General features: G+C 40.8%; 1 protein-coding gene across 13 annotated transcripts in view; it reads left to right on the plus strand.

Annotated features, from left to right (window-relative positions):
• The window catches only part of PTK2 (protein tyrosine kinase 2), a 256,529-nt gene that overhangs the window by 97,282 nt on the left and 137,731 nt on the right, over nucleotides 1-21,516 (plus strand). For all 13 annotated transcript variants that reach the window (XM_057532273.1, XM_057532274.1, XM_057532264.1 and 10 more), the window contains one exon: nucleotides 12,329-12,416. In XM_057532273.1, coding sequence (XP_057388256.1) covers nucleotides 12,329-12,416 — 88 coding nt within the window. The remainder of the gene's footprint in view (nucleotides 1-12,328; nucleotides 12,417-21,516) is intronic.

Genomic DNA, 21,516 nt, shown 5'->3' on the forward strand with positions numbered 1-21,516 from the left:
ACAGTAATCCACAGCCCACCGAAGAGAGTCAGCGTCTCTTGGATGTTCACACATAACATTGAAATTAGGAAGTAATCTCTTAGTGAGTCATACTGACCTTAATGAAACTAAAACCATTCAAGGTCAGTTAAAAGAATTCCCTATAAATTGTCCTTTTCCTGGTTCTCTCCTAATAATTTTTTTCACGTTTAAGTAAACCAAGATGTTTGTAGGAAATTATACATCTAAAAACACGTTTGAGAGAAGTATAACTTATAGAACGGGGTTCTTCCACAGTGGTTCCCTTTTTTATAGATAATGCTGCAGAGGTAAAGATGGTTATAGAGTGAAGAGAGCATTCAAATGTCAGTAACTTTCAGTTCAAGGATCTAAGTTGAGAAGATTAGAAAGATTAAAAAGAAAAACAAACATGTTTAGGTGAGTAAATCTTTAGTTGAATAAAATCTTGACCCAATTACGGTTTATCAAAGAAATATAGTTGTATTTTCAAATTTATCAAATAGCTGGAACCGAGCTAACAAAATAGTCCGTGAGAGTATAGTTTGGTTGCTTTTCATCACTGGCTAGCAAAGATTTGACTTCCATCTATTTGGTCAATTAATTAAATAAGTGTTTAAAAACTAAGAATATCTAAAAGTTACTTGAAAATACCTCTAGGTATTTTTAATCAACACAACTTTGTTACCTTCTGTGTTTATGCAGACATGTCAGAGGCAGCCTTCATTATAGCAATAGTTTTAGTGCTCAGTAAAGTGTTGAATGTAGATCCCTGTGTATACAAGCTTTGCTTTTGTTCTTTTAAGCCAACTTATTTTACCTAATTTCAAGTAAAATTGAGTAGGCTGTTTTTTTTAGTGGAGCCTGGATCCTCAAAAGTAAGGAAGATTTGGCTGACCCTCTTCAAGTGAAGGGTGATGAAGGTGCTACTGCTAATACTGGTGAAGATGATGGCATTGATGTATTGTCACCATCGAGTGGCTCTTAGAGCCAGGCACTGTGCCAGCTGTGTGCTATTTGTGATTTATATATTTGTAAACTGTATATTTCATTTACCCAAACCCTAGGAGGTAAAGACTTGCTATCCTTATTTTACAGATGAAAACAGAGGCACAACAAAATTGATTTAAGCTGCATCCACATAGATAGTTTGTGACACAGTTTTGATTTGGATTTAGCTATCTGACTTCACAGTATGGGTTTTTAAAATCAACATGCCTGTCTCAATGGGAATAATGTGATCTTCAAAACTCTGAGAGTGTAGCTAGGCTTATAAGATGAGTGAAGGTGAATGGATCGTCGGTAGAGGCGATGAGAGAAGAAAATGTGATCAGAGATACCATTGATACATGCGTGGTATCGTCCAGAGTGTGAAGGGTTAATACAGATTGTTCTAAAGTGTCAGTGGGGAACAGGAGGCTGTTAAATAACCAAGCAGATTTGAAAAAGAACAAAACAGAAGTTCTGGAAATCATTGGATAGATAAAGCAGCAGATTAGACATAGCTGAAAACTTAGTAAACAAGAAGGTAGATCTGAGAAAATTTGCCCAAAACGTAGCACAGAGATGAACAGATGGAAATTATGAAAGCAGGTTTATGTAACATGGAGAATGAGAAGGTCAACCCTTTTCTAACAGGAACTCTGAAGAAGAGAATAAAAAGAATGAGGAAGGAGGAAATAATCTGAAGAGAAAATAGCCGAGAACTTTATAGAATCAGTGAGTGACGTGCGTCCTTAAATGCAGGATTAACAAAAAATCTCAAACGGCGAATAAAACTAAATGCATACTTTGGCAAATTATAGTAAAATAATGTTGTACAAAAGAAAAAGAGAGGATGTTAAAAGCAAGCAGAGAAAAATTCAGACTTCTTACAGCATGATTGATGCCAAGACAATGGAGGGATTGTACGTTCAAAGTGGTGGGAAAATGTAACTGGCAGCCTGTATTTGTTTGCACAGTTAAATTCCCTTAAGAACAGATATCGGCTAAATACGAGGGTAACAGCTCAAACATTAGAAATATAACTTAAATACAAGGATAACAGCTCAAACATTAGAAATATAACTTAAACCGTAGTTGGGTAAGTAGGTATTAGAGAAACGTAGGGATCAAAAAGAAGGAAAGAGATAGAGAAAAGGCATGGGAAACAGGATAAATAGAAATCACAAATAAGATGCAGGTATACTAACGGTGAATGGTCATAGGTTATCAGAGTGTGATTAAAAAATAAATTCTAGCTCTCTGCTATTTATAGGCTGTATCCAAAACAGTGATGTTCAGACATTTTTCTTTGACTTACAGGAAGAAATGTGTTTTGCCTTGAGATTTAGTGCACGTGTACCTGTTTGTGCATCTCAGAGCTGTTTGTAAATAACGGGCCTACATATTCCATGAAACATACTCAGCCTTATTATTTACACTGAAGTCTAAGGGTTTTCTCTTCAATGTCATTCTGTTTTGTTCTACTTAAGTAAAATAAATTAATAAATAAATAGTAAAAAGAATTTTCCTACCTACTAATGAGTCCTGATTTTCAATTTGAATAACTCTCACATAAAACATGAGTACAAGTATACCAGACAAATAATAACCAGGAAAAAAAAAAAGATTAGTATTATGCTATTAGTATCCTGTGCAAAAAATTTTCAGGCAAACAAGAATTATTATGGATGTAGAGGGCAACTACATAACAATAAAAGGCTCATTTCACCAAGAATTTAATAAGTATAGAAATAGATATAACTCTTAAACTTATAAATTCCTAGACATTCCTCAAAATGTATAAAGCAAAGCTAGTATTAAAGGAATAAAACTTACCTCTCCTAATAATTAAAAGGAAGAGCGCAAACAGTAGTAAGTAAACACTAGTTTTAAAATTATGTATCTAACTACTTTTTCTAATGTAGAAATATAGGATCCTGCAACCAACAGTATATTGAGCAATTTAAAAACACATCTCTACATAATTTACGGTTCGGGCTTCCCTGGTGGCGCAGTGGTTGAGAATCCGCCTGCCAGTGCAGGGGACCCGGGTTCAAGCCCTGGTCCAGAAAGATCCCACATGCCACAGAGCAGCTAAGCCCGTGCGCTGCAACTACTGAGCCTGTGCTCTAGAGCCCGTGAGCCACAACTACTGATCTCACATGCCACAACTGCTGAGCCTGTGCACATGGAGCCCGTGCTCCTCAGCAAGAGAAGCCACCAAAATGAGAAGCCCGTGCGCCACAACGAAGAGTAGCCCCCGCTCGCCGCAACCAGAGAAGCCTGCGCACAGCAACAAAGACCCAACGCAGCCAGAAACAATAAATAAATAAAATAAAATAATACAATAAATAAATTTATTTTAAAAAACAATAATAATTTATGGTGCAAAGGAAAAGGCCCAGCCTGCTGAGGGCCCGGCTTTGACGGGGTCTGTCCCTTGGCCGTCCAGTCCACTCTCTGCGGTAGCTCACGGCCGCAGTCACGTCCTCCTGTCCACATGCAGCTGGCCCTCAGCACCCGCAGGTTCCCTGCTTCCGCAGCCATGGATTCAACCAACCGCCGATACAAAATTCTGGGGGGGGAAATTCCAGAAAGTTCCAAAAAGCAAAACTTGAATTTGCTGTGCCAGCATCTGTTTACATAGCACTTGCATTGTGTAAGGTACTACTATAAGTACTCTAGCGGTGCTTTCGAGTATACGAGAGGGTGTGTGCTTCTTACATACGCAGGCTGTGCCAGTTGACGTGAGCATACGAGGATTTGGGTGTCTGCGGGGGATCCTGGAACAATTCCCCTGTGGATACTGAGTGTACTTCCTTCATTTAGCCTCCTGTTTACCAGACTCTTCTGGTGAAGGTTTTCCTCCTCTTTTACTGACCATCACGGTCTGTCTTCTCCTGCTTAGCCTTGACGTTTGGGGCTGCTCCAGTGACCTCTTTTCCTCTTTCTGCCCACCTTAGACCTGCCTTTGGCATTAAATTCACTCTTTATTGGATACATGCAGGAAACCAATGGACAGGTTATTGCAGTAACCCAGGAAAAAGTCACAGAAGACGATGGCTGTGGGGAGTAGTACTTGAAGGAGTGAGAAGCAGCTGTACCGAGATATGTTTAAGGTAGAGCTCACCGCATTTGCTAACAAATCTTTTAAAATGTGTAGGTCGTCCCTGCTCAGAAGCTCCCGGGAGCCCCCCCGTCACCCCTGGAGCCCACTCTCAGCTTGTGATTACTTCCTGGTCCTCGTCTCCGTCTCCTGCTCCTCCCCCTCCTCCATTTGAGCGACTCTGGTCCCTTTGAAACTTTAGTATTCTGTTTTCTTAGATACTCAGGGTAGGGTCTCATTTGATGGTCTCTTCTCTGTTGCCAGCCTTCTTGCTTGTTGAATACAGTAACCCTTCATCTCACTTCTCCTTTTGCCTTTATCTTTTCCAACTTTTCACTTGCTTGACCTTGGCCACACTGGCGCTCTTACTGGCTCTTGAACAAACCAAGCGGATTGTTCCTGGTGCCTTTGAACTTGATGCTCAACTGCTGTGTGTACTCGTCTGCCATTTCCGGCCTGGCTTGGACCTCCCTTCGTTAGGGCAGGTGCTCCACTGTCACCTCCTCCCCAGGGCCTTTTCCAGCCTTTCTGTCTACAGAGCCCACTGCCCGCCTGGTACAGTCTCTCTCCCTCAGGGACTCCATTGTATTCACTGCTCGGTTCTGGGCGTGCCAGGTATATAGTAGGCACCCAGTAAAAAATATTTTAAGTGGAAGTTGAATCAGTGATAGTGAAATTATCAACTAGGAACTGAACAGGACTAGTTTATGTTAGTAACAGTCTTCACATTAACACGCTTCTTGCTGTGTGTCAGACATTGCCTGAGAGGCTTGATGACCTGCCCGTGGTCACACAGCTTAAACGGGTGGCAGAGTAGAAACTGGGTCCGTGCACCAGCTCGCTCTTTATTCCTGTGTTAGGTATGTGACTGCAAGAAACAGAACGTTGACAATTTGCTGGACACCTGAAGCTAACACAACATTGTAACTCAACTATACTCCATTGAAAATTTTAAAAATTGAAAAAAAAAGAAACAGAACATTGAGACCTCCTCTCTCAGTCTATGGGTGGACATGTGAAGGCAACTGCAGCTCTGGCTTTAGTTCTGAGAAGTAGGATGTTAATATTCAAATGAAAGTGCCAAGACTCATCAGAATAATTGGATATTAGTTTCCATTCCTGTGGGGTTTTTGAACATAGATTTTTCTTTTTTGCAGTATCTGCTAGAGTATCTCTTCATACTGTTAAATAAACCTGAGATCTAAACTTGTTTAATGGAGTCTTCAGTTCTTCTAAGACCTCAGTAAGCAGCTGCAGCACACACATTTGGTCGTAACTGTCTCAGGCAGGATGGCCTTACAGAGATGTCATGACGTGTCATTGGGGAAAGGAAGGGCTGATTTGATAAATGGCTATCCTTGTAGGAAGAATAACAACAAAATTAGATCCTACCTTGAACAATACACAGAAATCCACCTGAGATGGATTAAGTTTAAAAAAAAAGGAGAGAAAGCTTAATGGAAAATATAGTTGAATGTGTCTTTGGCCCTAGAGTAGGAAGGTTTTCTTAATACTCCAAAAACGTTCACTCTGAAAGACGAGAATAATAAATTTGACTTTAATGAGGTGAAAACATTCTGTTTATCAAAAGGTGTATTTTCAAAACTGCAGAAATGGTAATTCCCTGGCAGTCTGGTGGTTAGGACTCTGTGCTTTCACTACTGAGGGCGCGGGTTCAGTCCCTGGTCAGGGAGCTAAGATCCCACGAGCCATGAGGTACGGCCAAAAAAAAAAAGGTGCAGAAACAAGTTGCAACTAGGAGAAGATATTCTGCTGATCAATATGAAATCTCAAATTGGCATGAGACTTGAAGCTATTTTCATAAAAGAGAAGACAAGTTTGACTAGTAATCACAGGAAGACACTGTCATCTTTCTCAGTGCTCAGGGAAGTACGAATTTAGGCCATTAGATTCCATCTTACACTGTCTGGTTGGCAAAAAGTAAGTTGTCTGACAGAATTAATAGCAGGAGAGGTTATGGATCTGACAGGATCTTGCCTGCCCTGCTGGGGAGAATGTAAATTGGTAAAACCATTTGGGAAAATGGCATAGCGTCCTCATGACATGCCCTGCTCTCCTGCTGTTCCACTTCAAGTTCTGTCCTCGAGAGACTCCTGCATTTCTCTGCTAGGCTAGAGACCCAAGAACATTCGTAGAATAGGCAGTGATGGTTAAGTCAGTTGCAGAATATTCACAGTGGAATGTTACTCTAGTCAAAATGAACGATCAGGACTTGAAACAGTGTGGATAAATCTTAGACAGATACCATTGTGTGACAAAAGGCAGTCCCAGGACAACTGTGTGAGTGCGCTAAATAGCAGTACCATTGAGTTGCACACATCAAAGTGGTTACTTTCGGGGGTGGGGGGGTGGTGCGCCCCTGGCTTGCAGGATCCTAGTTCCCCAAGCAGGGACTGAACCCGGGCTCTGGCAGTGAGAGCATGGAGTCCTGGCCACTGGACCGCCAGGGAATTCCCTAAAATGGTTACTTTTTATGTGAATTTTACCTCAGTTAAAAAACAAAAAGTCCCAGGAGATGACACACAGCATGATATACTTTTACAAAGTAAAAAGAAAAATAAACCTAAGAATATTGTTGGGAACACATCAGATGGGTAAGACAATATTGAACATGTAAATGAAGGGTCGGGGGAGATGGTCGGTCTAGAGCCTCTGTGGGGAGAGCACCCTGGCCCCTCCCGTCCTCTTAAGAGCCCTCAGGGACTTGTGTGGACTCCTCGGGTCCTGAGGCAGAGCCCGAGGCCACTGCGCCGCATGCACCGGCACGGGCCCTGCTTCCTTCCCAGTCTTCCGGGGAGCAAGCACTTGCTCATCTGTCCCTGGGGTCCTGGGAGATCTCGGTTAGGTGGATGGTGTTTGCTAGGATCTTGAGTCAGCCAAAAAAGTTTGAATTACAGTACCATACCTACTTTATAGTGTAGCAAAAGGTATCTATCATGCAGTTTTGAGAGATTTCTACCAAACAGATGTAAACTTTAAAGTTTTGCACCTAGATAATTAAATTCTAGTTAAATTTTGATGACTAAATTTTGGTTATCTGGAATCACCTGCATGGACTGGTCTGACTTCTGAGCAGGTTAATCAGGTATTAAATGGCCCAGTCCTTTTGGTGTAGGATTCAGGGCTTTGAGAGCCAGGTCTGAGGGGAGTCTCTCTCGGCATTTGAGAGAGAATTGTGGGGCTTCTGCAGAGCAAGTGGGAAAGAAAGTTCTTTTCATCGTTATCAGATGTGGTTCATATTCTCCTGCTCACGGCTGTTGGGCAGCTCCTCGCTCTGCAAAGGGAGGATTTTTTTTTTTTCAGACCTTTGCAGGAAAAAAAAAAGTCTTTTATATAGAGGAAAGGTTTCCCTTTTCAAAGATGACAAAAGAAAATGACTAATGATAGCTTAGGAAGTTTTAGATTGTATTTTGATAGCTTTCTATGTTATCTTGAAAGGACATTCCGTGTGCCTATACCTTAATTTGAAAAGCTAGTCTTTCATTATAACACTGAATTCAACAAGAGTTCTTTAGAAGATTTAAAGCAGTAAGAGAGTAAATAGAGGAACATTCTGACAAGTTTGGAAGTGACCCCTTTAAAAAACAGGATGGACTTCCACATTTGCTGATTTATTAATTGAACATTTATTGGATACTTCTGCACCAGACACTGACAGCACAAAAGATGAACAGATTTCTGGCCGGTCTGTGGCTACACAAAACTGCTGTTTATTGACCAGGCTGGTTTAAAACTCGTTCTGGTGGTTATATGTTATCACAGCTACAGAACAGTCAGTCTTAGGTATGTGAGAATTTCTTTTTATTCTCAATATGTATCAAAAGTTGCAAAAATAGTACACAGAAATCCTGTGTACCCTTCAGTCAGTTTCGCTAAATGTTAAAATCTTACTTAAACATAGTCCAGATATTGAAACCAGGAACTTAACATTGATGCAATACTATTAACCAATCTACAGACGTCATCAAATTTCACAGTTGTCCCTCCTCTGGCCCAGGATCCAGATCAGAGCACCATGTGTCTCAGTGTCCTGTTGCCTTGGGTCTTTTCTAATCTGGGACATGTCCTCAGGCTGTCTTTGTCCTTGATGACCTTGACCCTTTTGAAGAACACTGGCTGGTTGTACCGTGTTCCTCAATTTGGGTTTGTCTGGTTTTTTTTTTGTTTTTTTTTTCATGATTATATTGAGCTTATGCATTTGGGGAAGAGCACCACAGTCAAGATGTTGGTTTTCTCACTGCATTTTAAGCAGGAAGTCTTCGATGATGCTATGACTCATTTTACTGGCGGTTTTAACTTGGATCATTTGATGTAAGGTGGTGGCCAGGTTTCTCTGTTATAAAGTTATTATTGTCCCCTTTGTAGTTAAGTAATATCTTCTGGGGAAGTACAGATACTGTGCATATACTCTGTTTCTCACTGTATTTTCTCCCACTAATCTCAGCATCATTGGTGATTCTTTTTTGCAGTATTCATTACTGTAATTTTTGCCAAATGGTGAGTTTCTATTTCTATCCTTCCTTCTAGGGTTTTTAAACTGGAAGTCTACTGTAAGAAAGAGCTGTCCACACCACATTGTTTATGAGGGTCATCTGTGTAGTTTTCGTGAAATTGTATGTTTGTTTATTTCACTACTCGCAGTCTGGCTAGTTAATCCTTCTCGCTATCCGGGTTATCAGATCTTCATCCAACTCAGCTTTTCAGAAACATTTCCTGCTCCTCCCCATCAGTCGTCCGTTTGCATGTGGGTGTCTTGGTGCTCACAGTTGGAGGTAAGACTGAGGCAGTTAGTTGTTGGTGGCATTAATGTTAATGTATTACTTAGTAGAAGCAAAAGGATGGTTTTATTTGGGACATGTTGTAGTTAGCCGCTGCTCAGAAATCCATGGAGTGGCCTAGAGCAGAGACGTGGACATGTGTCAGGACACAGCCAGGCTCTTAGCAGAGTAGCAGAAGTATGAGGAAAACAATGAGTTTCACGGAGGAGAAGGGAGTGGCGATGCTGGCGCGAGAGGGCAGATAGGCTGTGGGCTTCAGGTGCTGCGGTTTAAGGACTGGGCTGAGGTGTTTGGACTGGAATTAAATTCAGAGGCCTTGAGCAAAGTGTCCGTAGGGTTGTGAGGGGGAATATGCTAGACGGTAGTGGGCTGAAGCAGGGACCAAGACCCTTAATACGATCTAAAGACCTTGCCCACCCCTATGACCAAGATCAACTTACATTCCTCTCTGTTTCTAAGCACAGGTGCCTTCTCTTAGTTTCATTCTGCCTATGGGCATTCAGGCATGTTGAAGTGGAATCCCAGGTCTGCCTCCTAATAGCTGTGGGACCTTGGCAAAATTACCTAATTCCCAAAACTCTTTTTTCCCCCATCTATGAAAATTGGGTGAAATAGTAACCTGGTCACTATTTCTGGCCAGTCCCTTCCTGGCCTCCCTTTGGTCCCTGGTGTCTGCTCTACCTAGTACCACCTGGCTGGGCCTCAGTAATGCGATGTTACTGCTCTGGCCACAGTGCTCCTGGAGCTTCCTTTCTCTCTGGGATGAGCCCCACCACCATGATGAGCAGGGTCCTGTGAGGTCTGCCAGCTCCTGATCCCACCCCTCCTGGAAGCCCTTTTACTCACTGCCCTCGTCAGTGGGCTATAGCTGCATTTGCCCCCAGGCACCCTCTGGCCTCAGGGTCTTTACACATTCTCCTCCCTGCACATAACTGCATAACTCCCTTCCTTACTTCCTTTAGATCTTCCTTCAGGTATCACTGAGTCAGAGTGTCCTTCACCAATTCCCTTTATAAAATAGTACTTCATCATTTGTTACTCCCCTTATTTGGCTTATTTGCCTTTATCACATTACCTACCACCTCAAAGATACTTATGTGTTTGCTGTCTGGCCTCCACCACAAAAATAGAAACTTTTTGAAGGCTGGTACTTCGTGCCTGTTTTATTCACTAATGTCTTCCCAGCCTCTCGAATTGTGCCTGTAGATGATTGGTGCCGAAGTAAATCGTTGTTGAGTAATGACTGATGAGGTAGATAAACCGTCCAGATGGTTGTGATGATGTGCAGTGACGGCTCATTCACTTCTCCCGGTGTCCTGATGAGGAAATTGAGGCACAGAGAGGTGATGGCAGACAGTGAACAAGTGAGGGAGCCAGAATTCAAGCGCAGGCGGTCTTGATCCAGGGCCCACATTCTCTCTGCTTCTTGTGGGGTTGTTGCTGATGAAAAGAAGTCATCTGGTTAAACTGCTTATCACAATTTCTGTCGTATCCCGAGTGGTCCCTAAACGTTAGTTGATATCGTCATCAGGATGCTGGAAGTTAAGAGCGCGGAGGTGCAGCCAGGCTGCCAAATGCTTGACTTTTGGAGCAGTTGTTTTTTTTTTTTTTTAAATCATTAAAATGGAGTAACATTAATACCAAAGCCTCCTGCAGCCTGTTTGATCCTGGAGCTTCCAGCCTTGGAACTGGTTGCTTACTTTTGCCAGCATCGTTCTCCTGGTCTGTTGAATGTGAATAAGTACACTTTTGTTCTTTGATTATTATGTTGATTAAGAGAAATGGTGCATATAAGGTGCATGGTAAGTCCTAAGCTCAAAATAAATGAAACCTATTGTGCTTCTGTAAATAGTTGCCCAATGTAAAATATCTGCAGTAAGTTATTGGAACTCCTTCAGAGAGCAAAAGTACAATGGAACCTCATTGTTTGGCAGTTGTGTATTTTAATAAGACGGACACTTAAAAATCTCAGCGGAACTTGTGTATGTGTATCTTGCATTTTTTCTACCCTTAATTGAACCAAAAGAATTGTACTGATTACTTTGCATTATTTTCCCTGTGAGCCTAATACATTTTTAAAAGATCAGTTTATGAAACTTCTAGAAAAAATTCATATCTTTATAACCTTTGTGTAGGCAAATATTTTATAAACAAAACACTAAGATAATTTATTAAAAAGAAAAGGAATAAATAGGACTGCATAAAAATCACAAACTTTCTTCCTCAAAAGATACTGTTAAAAAGATTTTAAAAATAATTTTTAAAAGGTACCATTAAAATAGTGAAAGGCAAGCCATAGAGTGGGAGAGGATATTCACTAAGCCTAACAAAGGCCTTACGTCCAGAACATGTAAAGAATACCTACAAGTCAGTGGCGGGGTGGGGGGGGGTGGATGACACAGATGACTCAGTAAAAAAGGGGCAAAAGCTTTAGCAGACACTTCACAAAAGAAAATAACCAAAAATGGTCAATTATCAAATGAAGAAGTGCCCATCTGTGTTACTCATCAGGGAAGTACTAATTAAAACCACTGTGTGCTCTTGCTGTAAATATCAGAGGTCCTAAAATGGAAAGGTTAGAAGTACCAAGTATAGGTGAGGAACAGTGGAACCAGAGCGCCCGTGCTGCTTGTGGGAGTGTGCATTGGTACAGCTCTTTACCTTAGTCTCTGGTCATATCTGCGCTGCCTAAGGTGTGTGTTCGTTAGGATCCAGTGATGATGCTCCTGGTCTACATCCGGCAGAGATGTGTACATACGTTCACCAAAAGGCGTGCATGCGAGTGTTCATATGGGTGGACACACACATACACAGAATGAGGCAAAGAGAGAGCATTCTGGTGAAATTCGTTTGTTTTGACCATTCTTGAAGTTTGGCTTCCTGAGCAAAATTACTTTTTTAGAGGAAGATAAAGAGTGCTCGTAGCATTATTCTTAATAGCCCCAAGGTGGAAACTACTCAAATGGCCATCACAGTATTGTGGATGAATGATTGTGGTCTATCATACAGTGCAGGACTGTCAGCTGTGAGCAAACTGCAGTTACTCGATAGGGAGGAGTCTCACGAGCATATTGGTGAATGAAAGAAGCCGGACACACGAGAGTACCTCCTGTGTGCCTCCAGGCATGCAGAGCCCACCTCTGGGGAGTGGAAGGTGGTGCTGTCCCTGGGCAGTGGGGCTGGAGGGACTTCTGGGCGCCCTCTGGGCTTCTCATCATGCTCTGTCTCCTGCAGAATCCTCGAGCTGTAGCATACTCACATGCACGTTTTTGTGCTGAAAAAGAAAACATTTACATTGACGGATTAATTGATTATATTTTAACTTATTTTTAAAATGATATTTCAGAGTAATTGGCAGTGCCATACTCAAAATAATATTGTAGACTATGAATTGAGATAATGACTTATTTCTAATTGCTTTATTTTGTTAATTTTTTTTTAGATATGAGTTGAGAATTCGTTATTTGCCAAAAGGATTTCTAAACCAGTTTACTGAAGACAAGCCAACTCTGAATTTCTTCTATCAACAGGTACAGGAGGATGCTTTAATAACACTTTTTTTCTTTGTTTCTTTGAATCCTATTTATTTCATGGTTTTATTTTAGAATTAGATTAAACCTAACATTTGGGAGAATATAAATTTGTCACCGTAGGGCAGTGAGATTCTTATAATTAGTAGGAAATTATGAATTGTTGACACTGTGAATTTTTGTATGCTTGGGCAAATCTTAAAAGATACTTCTCTTAAGTAGAGACAGGAAGTCCTAAGTGACACAACCATTGTTCTGTCTTTAATTCAAGTGTAATTATCATGCCTGAATATCAACAAATTTGTCAGATGTTTATTCAGAGCCAACTATACCCATATAATCTCAATAGCACTTTGCACAACAAAGCAGAATTGACTTTTTTACACTGAAAGGAGCTTTCTTTTTACCCCGTATTAGTTAGACAATAAATACTTGTGGCATAAATGAACCAAAACAGTTTTCCAATCAAATAAATGTTACTTGTAAGTATTTGTGAAGAGTTCAAAAAAAGTCTAATGAATATCAGCGAGACATTTGTACATACAATTTTGCACTTAAATACGCTGGGAAATTTTTTATTTTAGTAAAATTATTCATTAAATGTCTATTCGGGGTCAAGAATGCAGAAATTAATGACATAATCTGTACTTCTCAATTCCTCAGTCTAGTGGATTTCCTGTAAACAGCACCTTTGTGTTCAATCCTGTGCTGTTGGTAAGCACAAATGGTGTGGCCGTGCCTGGGCGGCGGTGCTAACACAGGGGAGGTTTGGGGTCCAGGCGGCTCCCCTGCCAACTGTCCTTTCACGCAGCGGTCCCCGACATTTTTGGCACCAGGGACCGGTTTCGTGGAGGACAGTTTTTCCATGGACCGGGGAGCGGGGGATGGTTCAGGCGGTGATGTGAGGGATGGGGCGCCGCTTACCTCCTGCTGTGTGGCCCAGTTCCTAACAGGCCGTGGGCCGGTACCAGTCCGCGGCCTGGGGGTTGGGGACCCCTGCTTTAAGGAGTCTCCAGCTTTGTAGGTGAGGAAGAGAGGTACGTTAGAAAAAACATGGTGCGTTTAAATCTGAGCTGAAATGATTTGAAAGGAAACGGGTGAGAGAGATGCGACCACGTCATGTAAAGAGAGGGTTTCCGGTTTTCTCCTGCAGATAATGGGGAGCGTTTATAGAATTTAATTAGCAAGTGTCATGATCAGAATTTTTTTTTTAAATAAGACCGCCCTGATGTGATGGCCGTACCAGGGATGGATTGGGTCTTAAAAAGGCTGTAACCGAGTGGGGGCTCGTCACCCATTTGGGCAGGAAGCTAGAAAGCTGCGAGGTCCAACGGTGTGGTAGGAAGCAAATTTAGTGGATGGGTTTGCTAGGACTAGAGACTGAACGAACTGGAGCATGAAAACGAAGAAGAAAGAGGCAAACGGCGTCAACCCAGGCACTCAATGTCAGGAAGGAGAAAAGGTGGGTGGGATTCGGTAGGAGCGCCAGGTAGATGGTTTCATTTCCTTGTTGAGGTAAGTGGATATTCCTGCTTTTAAGATCCAACCTTTGAGAGCAGCATCCAGCTCTTGGGATGTTTTCTTGTCCGTGAAGTAGAAGTCATATAGGAAATGTAAGGTGTTAGGTGAGGTACTTGTGGGAACTTTTGAAGATTTATAATAATATGGAGTCGAATGGGAGAGGGAGTTGCGTTCAAGGAAGCAGAGAGAAATCCTGTTGGGACTCCAGCTGAGCATGTGTGAGGCCTACTCATTACGGAGCAGTTTCAGTTTACAGGCTGCCTCTCTTCTATGTCCCTGCATCTGGCCCTCTAGCCGTCTGCCGAGCTTCGTATTTTGGTGAAGGAGGCGACAGAGTTTAGTTAACGGATGTATTTATATTGTATTCTTCTCTCTTGTAGATGGTCTATATCACTGGTATCTATATCTATATCTGTGACTCCTTTAGTGACATTGATTTCCAGGATGCATGAGATGGGCCTAAATAGCTCTCAGTTATTCCTTTTTATAATTTCTAGGCTAACCTAAAAGTTGGCAACTTTTATGTTCCTTTCACGCTGTTACTAGGTTGTCCTACTTTTTCCTTTCGGGAAACCTTGCTTCTATGTATATGATTAAAAGCTAACACACGTACCAGTGTATCCCAGATTTTCTTTTACTAATAGGACGTATCTTACTGCAGTCTGTGGTTCGGGTGAGTGGCCTCTATAAAGCCCGAGAAGTGTGAGGTGTCGTTAGCCCACAGACTGTTCCCGTTCTGCATCTCACAGCTCTGTGACTCCAGGTGCCTCCCTTAGTTTCTTCACACGTAGGTATATAACACCTCCTGCATAGGGTCTTTATGTTGATTAGGTGAGGTCTGATTGTCTACCATATACCTGCCCAGTAACACCTGGAATTTCAGTCTGTACACAGTACCAGGCTTTTGAGGATTCAGCGTTTCCACTTGGGTGTCACAATACAAATGTGAGCTGCACAGTGTGGGATGGGACACACCTCTTCCTTCCCATGTGCTCTGTATGCAAACCTTCCAGCCCCTCCACCCCACCTTCTGCTTTCATCCATTTCTAGAATTTCTCTTCTTCAGCCTATCCCCTTTTAAATTTTTAAAAATTGTTAAATCTTATGTTACAGTTTTAGAAGTCCAGAAAATATTCTAAAACATCACTTAAATTATCTCTGTCCTAATAATTACTTTCATTTTGTGTATGCTTTTATAATATCCTATCAAGTACTTGTAATTTAAAGGAAATAGAAGTGTGGTCATAGTAACACCTCTTTCCCGTGCTGATGGCCGGTGTTACTGCTTATCCAGGCCTATAACTAGTGAACTGCGGCTCTGTTCACGGGTATGGAAGTTGTGATGTTAAATGCTGTTGTTTAAAACAGGCCATATAAAAAATAAAGCGTGTAATATAGTTCCATTTATGTGAGAAAAATGTATATTTACCCTCATCTGACAAAGTTTTAGAAATAGTATGATTTTTGCATTGCTGCTTTGGCAAGTAATTTTATATTTATTTGACTTCTTGTGATAATCTTTCAGTGCAGAGTCTATCCTGGTCTGTGCATGGAAGTTCTAGAACTAGAATTTATTTATTTATTTCTAGAACTATTAGAGGGGATCCAAACATTATCCTTCCCAGGCAGTACCCAACTTGGGAACAGATTTAATTTCAGTGTTGAAAAATCAGTTAGGAATTCAGAACTTCCTCCTATTTAAACAAACATGCCAAAAAAAAAAGTATAAATAAAAAATTGGCCCTTCAGCTATTTATAGCCAACGCCTTTTGAACTGAGAATGCAGCTGAAATATCTGTAAGAACTTGTGTGTGGAAATTTTCACCAAATTCTGAGAGAAATTATTTTATAAGGGCCTCAGAATTTGATGACACCCATTATTTAATTTTAAAGTTATTTAATATTTGATGCAAATATGTTAAGATGCATACACATATGCATACATATAATTTCACTGAATTCCAAGCTAAATTGATCCACTTTTAAGGGGCTCAGGTTTTGGTGACATGTTTAGATTCTGTAACATCTGATACATGTGTTCTTTAGTAAGGTGTGATACTTAATAATAAAATGAATACCTCTGACCCCACTGCCTAGAGGAAGAGAACATGCCTGATGTTTCCTGGTCCCATGTCCCTGTGACACCCCCCCATCCCAACCCCTTCACTCCAGGCAGACAGCCATGGTCCTGAGTTGTGTATTTATCATTCCCTTGCTTTTGTTTGCTGGTTGTCACGTTTTACAGCATACGTGTGCACATCTCAATTCTGTCCTTAGGATAGAAGCTGACTCTAGCTCTCCCCTGAGCCCTCTGCATTCCATCATTAGGCTGAGTAGGTTTTTTGGTTTGGTTTTGTTCGTTTGTTATTCAGCTCATAGAAGCTTTTCAGAAGACTTTAAAAAATATTTTATTCAGCATTTTTAGTTCTTTTCAATGAGCACTGTGGCCAGGACATTGGGTCCACTGTGTTGGTAGAAATGGAAGTGATCACATAGGGCTTTAAAATTTTATCCCTTTTGGTTCATTTCCACAATAATTTGCACTGTGGTTAGAGACTGTGGTTCATTTGAACTCACTGTTCAGACTTTCTGGACTTGTTTCATCGTCTTGCATGTTGAGATTTTGCCAGGGGTTCAGCTTTGCTTGAGTGAACGTGTCTCCTCTGGCTGTGCAGTGAGCTCAGTAGATAACCATCAGTTTGAGATTGTTCATTGTGCTGCTCGCAGCTCCTGCATCTCTGTTCTCTCTTCCTGCTTGAAGGATGGTGTTGCTGGGAGAACCGCGGTTCTGATTCAGAACCACGTGGGAGTCGTTCTCCCTCAGAACTTCGGCGGTGTTCTCTGCTGTGTACGATCCCTGTCGCTGCTGTTGAGAAATGGCTGTCGTAGTCTATATTGTAGGTCATCTGTCTCCTCTCTCTGGGTGGCTTTAAGACCCTTACTTGTCCTCAGTGTTTTGCAGTTTTATTACAAACTAGATGGGATTCCCACTTATTTTTCCTGCTTGATCTGTGTTGTGTGGCCAGGACCTCTGGGTTCCTGTTGTTTTAATCGGTCCTGGAGATGTCTTCATTGGCATCTGCTCAGATACCGCCTTTTCTCCCTTCTTAGTTATTCCTCCTGAGATTTCAGTTGAGATCTCCATCAGAACTTCTCAGACTGTATCTATTGACGCCTCTTTTTTGTTCTTAACTCCTGTCTCCCTGAGATCTGGATTCACATAAATCTCTCAGATCACCAACCCTCCTCAGCTGTGGCCTAATTTGATGTCTAGTGCATTTGTTGGATTTTAATTTATTTTTTAAGTTTTATCTCTCCCCCCACCACCCGTTCTTCAGTCTGCCAGGCCATCTTTTATGGCCCTTATTATTAACTAATTTTTCTGCCCCCTTCTTTTTTTTATCATTTCCGATGGGGTTGATGTCTCTATTCTGAATCCGAATTGTAACGTCTGGAGTCTGTGGGCTTTACATCTGTTGGTGGTGACCTACACTGACTCTTATTCACAGCGGCTTGTTTTCTTGCATGTTTGTTACGAGCCTAGCATTTTGTTGAACTTCATGTGTGGGAATCTTGAGGGTCTACATTGGGGAATAGTGAATACTCCTGAGTGTTATCTGTTATTTCTGTTTTAGAAGAATCAGTGTTTTTATTACTTTGGTTCTTTTATCAGGATAGAAGCAAAAGAATTATGTTTAGATTTCCTCTATACTAGTTCCATCCCATGAAAGAGAAAGAAAACTTATAATAAACTACCTTAATTTTATTATTCCTTATTTTGAAATTTCACCCAATCCCACTACTCATCATGCCCCTTATTTGGATGGAGTCATGAGGAAAACAACATGTCAGTGGGTGTATTGAGCATTGGGCTCCTGGTGGGAGATGATTCTGTGGATGCACATAGTTTCATTCAAAGATGTCCTAAATGTGACGACCAGTGTGACATGCCACAGATGACTCACTGAATGTTTTTGACCCATTTTAGAATATTCTGAAAGATATTAATCAGCACACTCTAAAAATAAACTAGAATCTTGTTATAACCCTATTCACTGTAGAGCAGGCATCTAAAAAAATAATTTTTGATGCCAAAGCTAATGGCTTATTGTAAAGCAAGAAAAGTATGTTTTGCCTTGAAGTTGAATTTTGCCTTTGCCATATAACATTTTATTCTTATCTCTCTGGTTTGTTAAAGGTGTATTTGATTGGCAGCCTTTTGCAAATAGTAGTGGCCGTTAGTTTGAAGGGCTCTGTCCATGTTTAGTCAAGAAGTTGTCGTATTAACTAACTGTGCATCGATGATGCTGAACTTGTGTAGGACCCATTTGGTACCACTGACATTTTCAGCTTCTGAGATGCCTGTGTCTGACATGAGGTTGTCACTGTTTTCTCCTACAAATATATTAGGATTTAAAATGAGTATATCCATCGGTTTGCTCTTAAAAAACATTAACTGTAACATAATTCGTGGTTTATTTGACAAAAAAAGTTCCAGTGGGAAGCTGAAGAAGACATTGAATCCAGCACCCTAACTTTATGGTTTGGAACCTAAACTGCAGAGATGTGTGAGGGGCCAGGGCACACTTACATTTTGTTGGTCAATCTTTCTGTTATTTTACTCCAATTTTTTATTTTTACATGTTTTTATTTAGATAATTATATTATCAGAAATGATTTCTTTAACTGTTGTTTCTTGGCCGTAAAGCTTTCTGTCAGTTAAAACATTTTGAAATGGAAGCTCCAAGTGGGAAAGTTTAGTTTAAAACCTGACATTTTCAATGTGGGAATTATTAGCTGTCCTTTTCCAGAAAGAAGTTAAAATTAAATATAGGCCTAAGTCTGATTCATTAGAAGATACATTTTCTGTACTTCTTTAATAGATTTAATAATGTACCTTTTTTTTTTTCTCCTTTTCCACTCCTGTATGGTTTTGGTGATTCAAAAAGTTTTGTGGTTATTGAGGACTTAGGTAAACTCTGTCATATTTATACTGTTCAACCCATAGTTTTTTGTTCATCCTTCTCTGTAAAAGACTTCAGAAATGGGAGGCAGAAATGGTCAGTCTCTCACAGTCACTCTTCCCTGCTGCTATTTTAAGTTTGCCTTTAGTCTACCTCAGGGCTTTGGGCAGATTCTTTCTTTGGTAGAAATACTGCTGTCTCAGGATCCCCAACACCACCCTCAAGTTCAGTCGTTCATCAGAAGGATTTACAGGACTCAGAGGTTGTTATATTTCTGGTTTTAGTTTATTATAGCAAAAGGATACAGAGGACAGGCAGCAAAGGGAAGGGGTCTGCGGGGTGATGTCCAGAGGAAATTAAGTGGAAGCTTCCCCGGGTCCCTCCCAGGGGAGTCCCATGGCGCAGCACGTGATGTGTGACAACAGGTGCAGAGGTTCGCCAGCCTGGGACCCTGCTGAGCTTGGGCGTTGAAGGTTTTTATCAGGCTCCATCTCCTGGGCGTACAACACCTGTGTGACCTCAGGTAGTCAGGCTCCAGGCCCCAGGGAGGAAGCAGGTGTTCATCATAATCACATTGTACATATAAATTCTCCAGTCAGACTGGTACGGTGTGGCCCGAGGCTTCAGGTGGGCAAAGGCACTCTTTTCAGAAAATTTCAGGAGTTCAGGTTCCAGGAGGCCAAGAGCCAGTCACAATCTTGGGAATGTGTAGGGTTTGAGCAACACAGGCCTGCTGAGTTAACATTTTTCTGCATGACTCCTCTTTCCTTTCCTGGACTTAGATCATTTCTATTCATTCAGTAACTCTTTTATTTAAAAATTGAAAAATAGTTGATTTACAATGTTGGGTTAGTTTCTGCTGTACAGCACCGTGATTCAGTTACATATATATATATATTCTTTTTCATATTCTTTTCCATTGTGGTTTATTACAAGATATTGAATATAGTTCCCTGTGCTATACAGTAGGACTTTGTTGTTTATTTTGTATGTAGTAGTTTGTATCTGCTAATCCCAAACTCCTAATTTATGTCTCCCCCCTCTCCCTTTCCTCTTTGGTAACCATAAGATTGTTTTCTATGTCTGTGATTAACTCTTAATTTTAAGCGGTGTTTTCTATGTAAAGCCTTCCATGACACCTGTACATTTCTCATTTAACATCCGATTTTTTTTAATATTTTAAAATTAGTTTTACTGAGGTATAATTTTACATGCAATAAGAATCACCAACTTCAGTGTACAGCTCAGTGAGCTCTGACAGATGTGTATAGTCGAGCAGTTTCCATTACAATCATGATATAGTACAATATAAAAATAGGGAAATTGACATTGACACAATACTACTAAGTAGACTACAGATCATGTTCAGATTTCACCAGTTTTTACGTGCACTCGTGTGTTTGTGTGTAAGAGTGTGTGTGTAGTTCTATGCAGTTTTATCGTAGGTACAGATGGATGTGACTACTACTGTAATGAAGACACAGAACTGTCTCACCAACACAGAGAAGCTCCCTGGTGCTGCTTGGTCACAGCCTGCCCCTCCCCTAAGCCCTGGCAGTCACGGGTCTGTTGTCTGCACGTTGTATTTCCCTGTTATTATCTGTTGCCCCCACTAATAGAGTGTGCCGTTCAGTGAGAGCAGACGTAAAGTCTGCCTTCACCATTGTGTCCACAACACAGTAAGACATGGGTTTTAGGTGCCTAATTGATTCTCTCGAATGACTTATTAGTGATGATTGAGTTTTAATGCTAATGCCCTGATGTTCAAAAATTTGGATGAGATTTATTAGAAGATGTCAAAAAAATCCAAGAAACAAAGGAACTATATGCCTTTGGAATTTGAGAAATCACATTGGTTTGTGTGTGTGCATGTGCACTCTCAACATTAGGTCTTCTTTTTAAAAATTGATGTGATTCTTCAAGTATCTCTAGTATAATTATGGTTACTTTTCCATTATATATGGACAAGAAAAAGGAAACAATGGAAACACTTCTTGTCATACAGGTTTTCTAACTTTGGTCATCTCCTTCTATAGTCTGTTCTCAGTGTAACATCCAGAGCAGTCCTTTTCCAATCAAAATTTACCCACCATTATGTCCCTGTAAATTCCATATACAAGTTTTATTCACTGCTGTATCTTGGCACATGGTAGGCATTCAGTAAATATTTGTTGAATGAATGAATACCTGTTAAATACTATGTTAAATGACTTAGTTGTGGAGAAAGAATTTGACTCAGTAAGATAGCATAATTCTTTAATTTATATATTTTTATAGCTCACGTACGCAAGAGAAAATCAAGGAGTTTGTTTTAATTGAGACCTGCCATTGGGTTCCTTCTGCATACAGACACTCCACTCCACATTTATCTGCCCTCAGCCCCATTTTCTTTACACACACTATCGAGGACTTTCAGGTCTATTTGATAAATTCATGTAGCTGACAGAATATTCAGAAGAGACCAAAACAAGGCAAAAGATCTCATGTGGTAGCCAAAGCATTGACTTGGCATATGGAATAAATTATGGAGCAATTTAGGATTAGTACTTTTATTAGAGATGTGAGTGGTTTTTATATTAAAACCTGTGCTTTAGTGCTATTGCAGAATAAGGTGA

Source organism: Balaenoptera acutorostrata, chromosome 17, assembly GCF_949987535.1.
Source record: "Balaenoptera acutorostrata chromosome 17, mBalAcu1.1, whole genome shotgun sequence".
Taxonomy (NCBI): Eukaryota; Metazoa; Chordata; class Mammalia; order Artiodactyla; family Balaenopteridae; genus Balaenoptera; species Balaenoptera acutorostrata.